Source organism: Cannabis sativa, chromosome X, assembly GCF_029168945.1.
Source record: "Cannabis sativa cultivar Pink pepper isolate KNU-18-1 chromosome X, ASM2916894v1, whole genome shotgun sequence".
Taxonomy (NCBI): Eukaryota; Viridiplantae; Streptophyta; class Magnoliopsida; order Rosales; family Cannabaceae; genus Cannabis; species Cannabis sativa.
In genome coordinates this window covers 24,367,594-24,374,297 of record NC_083610.1, presented here as the reverse complement: position 1 = coordinate 24,374,297, position 6,704 = coordinate 24,367,594, and the positions used below count along the sequence as shown (strand labels likewise).

At 35.2% G+C, this 6,704-nt stretch overlaps 1 protein-coding gene across 1 annotated transcript; it reads right to left on the bottom strand.

The window, feature by feature from the left end:
- Positions 1 to 2,735: 2,735 nt before the first annotated feature.
- LOC133032103 (uncharacterized) lies at positions 2,736 to 4,448 on the bottom strand. The gene has a single exon (XM_061105941.1). The coding sequence runs from the start codon at positions 4,446 to 4,448 to the stop codon at positions 2,736 to 2,738; it is 1,713 nt and encodes a 570-aa protein (XP_060961924.1).
- Between the last annotated feature and the right edge of the window lie 2,256 nt (positions 4,449 to 6,704).

Below are 6,704 nucleotides of genomic sequence, written 5' to 3'. Positions count from 1 at the left end.
TTCATCCACTAATTCTCAAAGGTTCATATTACAATTTCCAATTCTCTCTAAAGGAATCAAATACAACCTTAACAGCAATTAGTAATGAATTACCAACAACAATCAAGAACACTGATTGTTAATGCACAATCCCTTGTGCTGCAACTGAGCTCTTCTTCAACATGTCTTCAACCTGAAATCCCTTCAGATCTGATGATGAAGATGACACTGAACTCCCTTCAGTTTGAACTCAGCAATTCCAGATTCAGATCATTCCGCCATTGATGAACATCCTCAAGCTCCAAGATCTGACCTGCCATGAAACGTACAGAAGAAACAAGACGAAAGAAACGTAATCCCAAATCTCCGATCAAAAAGTACGTCAACAAAATATCTCGAAATCGTATTTATACCCAGCTAAACCAAGAAACCCGAAATAGACAGCTGTTACCATCTGAACAATTAAAACCTAAAATATCTTTGCTGACGTGGACTAACACTAACAGTACGAACCCCAGAAAAAACATTACGAGACCCAGACGCAACTGCAATGCTACAGGACATAATTTGTCACTATAGAAAATAATAGTTCTAACAATCTATCCCTTGACAAATTATGGTCAATGACAACAATACCAGTGCGAAACAAAGCAACCATCAAAATATAACAGAGTCTAAACAAACAGAAAAGCAAACACTTTAAACAACCAAACAACAAATGCACCACTACCACTTTACACACAAAGGATAAGTATTTCTCCCCCTTCATTGAGCATAATCCATGTCAAATTGTCCCCCTAAGAAAATAAGAAGTTTATCAAAGAGCTCCCCCTGAATGGCGACAGAAAATGCAACATAGACTCCTCATTGCAAAGAAATTCCAAAGTATCTATTACAACATTAAAGAAGAAAGACAAACCATCTCACAACATGACCTAAAACATATAGATATTAGATATAAAAAAAATGAGAGATTGACTAAGCAAAACAATCAGATCACCACAATATTACGAATGATGCTACAAATGAGATTTATTTTTATTTCAATCAAAAACATGCCAAATGATATATCTCAAGAATTAACATGTTCCACTTGTAAAGAGGAAACACAATGAGTGGCCTAATCAATTAACACGTGAGCAATGATCATTTGAGCAAATAACAAATTCATTCAACTTCACAATGAGCCATACTTAATAAAAAGATGAGACAACTTCTACCAATCCACATATTCACACACACTTGAGAAAGACAATAAACAAGGAATTTTTTACAGGATTTTGAACCAAGATTTTTCTTTAGTGTGTGCAAGTGACCTCATGTGAGAACATTGGCTCACTCTCTCAAAATTTTTATTAAGCTGCCCAGTTTTTTATCTTTAGACACTCGGCTCTTTCTTTTGCAACCAGCTACGGCTTTCACTCTCCCTCAGAGATGTAGCCGTCCTCTTTTAATCAGAAATACTAATATAGAAGGAGCATACTACTTATTAGTAAATGGACTAAAGAAAGCTCTTCCCATTGCATCTAAAAGAGGTAGCCTTTTTAGCTGGGAAAAATAAAGGTTCAAAAGATCCTGAAAAATTCACCTATTTAGAGCTTCCTCGATAGAACTGGAGAACCTGTAGATGGGACATGAAGTGCCTCATAGAAAAAAAATGATAGCAATCAAGGCTTAGCTGAACAAACAGAGAAAGATAATGATCATATACCACAACGAATTAATCAGAGAGAACACATAAAAAAAACTTCCCAAGTTGCACACATTAATATGAGAATTCAAGGCTTTATTAAACAAAAATCCAAGAGAGCATCAAGAATAATATGTGATTATCCAATGTATTTTTACTCAACCAATTCTAAAAAAATGATATCTGTTATCTATATATTTTGAGTCAACGTGCATTGTGAGAAATGTTTGTGGAACTTTCATTATCACACATGAAGACACATAAACAAGCAATGAGGAACACTAGACAACATATCATGTGTGTATCATATTTCTTTTGAAGCAAGGGAGTACGATGTACAACATGATCAAAACCAGCATACACTAGGACAAAAACATCATCATTTCTTTGTTTAAACCCAAGATTCAACAGTATAAGGTTTAGAAGACCATACCATAGCACTAATAATAGTGAATGAGCTCTTGAAAGACGAGGTGATGATTTAACACTCTTATTTCTTTTGGTTAAAACTTTTGGAATAGCAGTAAAGTCTCCAATATCTGATTTATCCAATGATGCACTATTACATAGGACAACATTGTCCAACAAATAACTACCATCACTAGATCTCTTCCCTATTAAGACTGAGCACCCATCAAATGAAACTAAACAATGAGTTTTAGAAAAACTTACAGTGTAATTTGCATCACAAAGTTGACCGATGCTTATCAGATTTGCCTTGAGTCCTTTCACATACAGTACTTCAGTAAGAGGTGCAGCTCTACTCATCACCAAGTCTCCTTTTCCAATAATATGGCCCTTATTTCCATCACCAAAAGTGACAACTCCCTCCTTTGCTTCTTTGTAATTGACTAACAATTTCTTGTTGCCCGTCATGTGTCGAGAGCAACCACTATCCAAGTACCACTGTCCTTCCAGAAATGCAGATAGTGAAACTTGAGCTACCAACCCAACATTTGATTCACGATCAGCCCTCAATCTCCACTCACATTGAGATCCTTCCTTTCGAGTTTTATTGGGTTTTTGAAAACTCATAGGTCGATTGATCATAGCTTTCAAGTAGTTCTCACTTATAGCATCTGGGTCTAATATGACCCCTCCTGTTACAGAAGTGACACACTGGGATGAATCTCTCCATCTGAGATATATTCTCCCAGGCAATTCTTCTTCTATCGAACTTCACCTTGGTAGGTCCAGATGGAACATGGAATTTTCCAGTGGGGTCTGAGGACTGAGGTGTTGAGGGAAATGATGATTGCTTGTCATCCTTTTTGTCTAGGTTGATCACTGGTGTAATGGACTCTTCTACCCCCAAGTTATCTCCTTGCTTATACAACATCTTGTATCCAATAGAGGTTCGATCACCATAAGGTTTTTGAAGTTGAAGAGTTTGATTGATGGCAGCCGTTCCTGGAGGGATAAACTCTAAAGCCTGTTTAGCACTTATGAGTTCAGCTGAAAGCTTGTAGATCTCATTGTCCTTTTCATCAAGAAGTTTGTTGAGATTCTTAACAGTGTCCTCCACCTTGACTTTTTCAGACTCTATCTGCTCCTTGGCACTATTCAGACCTCTAATCTGCTTGGTCATATATTCCCATTGAGCAAACATCTCGTCATATGCATTTTGTCTTCCATTACTGTCGACTTCAGACACAGTGGAGACTCCATCATCCTCAGATTCAACAGACTGATGACTTTGAGCCATGAAAGCCACTACCTGTTTATCCTCATTAGAACTTTTGCTTGCAATAGAAACTTTTTCTTCGTCACTATCGCTCCAGGTGGCAACAAGGGCTTTCTTCTTTTTGAGAGTGTTAGCACACTCGGCCTGAATGTGTCCGAACCCATCACATTTTCTACACTGAATGCCCATGCTCTTATTGTCACTGGGTTGCTGACCATGCCAGAAGTTCTCAAGAGGATTTCTTTTGGAAGCATTTTTCTTACCTTCAGAACACAGTTTCTTGTACTTCCTTTTCAAGAATTTAGCATAGTTCTTGGTTAGCAAATCTACAGCTTCATCTGAGAAACCAGCAGACAAATCTGGGATAGACTTATTTTCTTCTTTGTGAATGAACGCAATATTATTGTCCCCTTTTTCTTTGTTCACATCCATCTTCTTTTTTTCTTTCTTCCACCTTGTTAATGACATTTCATAATTCTGCAAGGATCCAATCAGTTCATCAAGATCCAGTTCCTCCACGTTTCCCATTTCTTCAATGGAGGTTACTTTAGACATAAATCTCCTAGGTAGAACTCCAAGGACTTTACGAACCAGTTTTGCATTAGAATAAGTCTTTCCCAAAGCATAACATTCATTTGATATGTCACACAATTTAGCATGGAACTCAGCTACCGTTTCTTCTTCCTCCATTGATAAATCTTCAAACGCTTTTGCCAAAGCACGAAGACGGGATTTCTTTACATCATCCGTTCCTTCATTTTTAATTCGTAGTTTTTCCCAAGCCTCTTTGGCCATCTCACAGTTTGCAATGACCTTCAATTGATTTGTGGACACTGCATTGAACAAAGCATGCATGGCCTTCGAATTAAAATTGGCCCTCTCCATCTCATCTGGAGTCCACAAGCTCGTAGGTTTTGGTTTGGTGACACCGTTATCCATCATCATTGGGCATGTCCAACCATCTTCTATGGCCATCCAAACTCTTTCATTCTCCGCCCTCAAGAATGCTCGCATTTTGGTTTTCCAGTATGGGTAATTAGCACCTTCCAGCATTGGGGGTCGTGATGTGGACCCTCCTTCTCTGAACATCTCCATTCCTGTACTAACAAGGAAAAACAAAACAAAGATAGAGAGCAGTATACTCCCAGAGTCGTGTCTGGAGAGGGGGTTAGTTCCAACTGGGTGTTGCAGAAAGAAAAAATGCAGAAAAATCAAGAATTGCAGCAAAAATAAATTTCAGAATAACGAATCTTGCAAGAACCCTAAGGATCAATATTTCTAACAGAAATAGCTGGCTCTGATACCAAATGTAAACCCAAGTTCTTGTCTAACCTATCTTTTTCATATTTAGATTGATTTTATCTTGATTTAAGCTTGAATATAAAAAGAACAAAATCAAAGATTCAACACCAGAATTTTACAAGCTTCATCTGCACTGAGAACACATCTCAGCCGACTAGTGCTTGGGTTCCCCGAACCAGGGTAAATTCATCCACTAATTCTCAAAGGTTCATATTACAATTTCCAATTCTCTCTAAAGGAATCAAATACAACCTTAACAGCAATTAGTAATGAATTACCAACAACAATCAAGAACACTGATTGTTAATGCACAATCCCTTGTGCTGCAACTGAGCTCTTCTTCAACATGTCTTCAACCTGAAATCCCTTCAGATCTGATGATGAAGATGACACTGAACTCCCTTCAGTTTGAACTCAGCAATTCTAGATTCAGATCATTCCGCCATTGATGAACATCCTCAAGCTCCAAGATCTGACCTGCCATGAAACGTACAGAAGAAACAAGACGAAAGAAACGTAATCCCAAATCTCCGATCAAAAAGTACGTCAACAAAATATCTAGAAATCGTATTTATACCCAGCTAAACCAAGAAACCCGAAATAGACAGCTGTTACCATTTGAACAATTAAAACCTAAAATATCTTTGCTGACGTGGACTAACACTAACAGTACGAACCCCAGACAAAACACTACGAGACCAAGACGCAACTGCAATGCTACAGGACATAATTTGTCACTATAGAAAATAATAGTTCTAACAATAACAATATTTAAGTATCATGATGAAAATCAACTTAGATATTGAAATTTTTAATTTAATTAAATGTATTAAATTCAAGAAATAAATAATTAAGTATAGAGGAAACTTAATTATTAATTCTAGTTTAATACTAGGAAAATATTCTAAACTTAGATTGTACCAAAATTAATTATTAAACAATTAATTTCATAATCAATGATATTTTCCTATTTAATATTAGAAATAATAACTAGTATAGAAATAACTATCTAGAATATATTTCATTAACTAAGTGTTTTTCTAAAATTAACTTTAAAATATTAAAATGAAAAATAAATTTCATATATTTTAAAAGTTAATTATGTTGCTAACTCAATTTTAATTAGGATAGACTAATATAATTAACCTAATACACTTATTTAAATAAGGCAAATGGGCCTTCACAATTGGGGTAGTTCATGTGAGGGGGAGCTGGGTTCAGTATGTCGTACCCACTTCTATTGGCCCCCAACTCTCACACAAGGCCCAAAAGAGAGGAATTTAACCTTTAAATAAACAATTGTTATTTATTGAATAAGCCCAAATCTAATTGGACCTAAATAAAATTACTTATGTCAAATTTTATTTTAGCAACCTAGTCCATTTACTTAGTAAAACTTAAATGGGCTTCATATATGCATCTAAGCCCAATAGCAAACATATAGGCTTACACAGGTCAAATGATTTGGATGGGCCCTATCATGTTACTAGGTTTACACAGATGAAAAAAGTACAAAATTTACCTGTTACAAATTATTTATAAGATCTATTGACAATTGGACTATGATTAAAATCAGATCATTGGATCTGTCAACAAGTTAATCATAGCAATTTAGATCAAATAAATAATAGGTTTGTTAAAATTTTTTTGAATAAACAATATAAATTAATAAACAAACATTGTCCATGTAACAGATGTGAAATAAGATATTAATATAATTAAATTATTATTCTTAAACTAACCAACTAGATTTTGAAAATTTAGGGTTGTTAAAACAAACCCTAAAATCTCAAAATAAAGGAAACTAATTTTAAAATATCTAGGTTTATTTAAATCAAATTAAATTAAATATCAAATAAGATTAATGATGTAACACCCTAACTAACATAGGCGTATTACGTGATTTTTAAACATGTTGTGCAGCTCGTTGCTAATCAACGAGGTTTATGGAAAAATGTGATTAATTAAAATAATATTACAAAAGACTCGGGATCCCGATTATAAAATCATTTACAAAAAGATTTAACTGTTTAACTGATACACAAAATT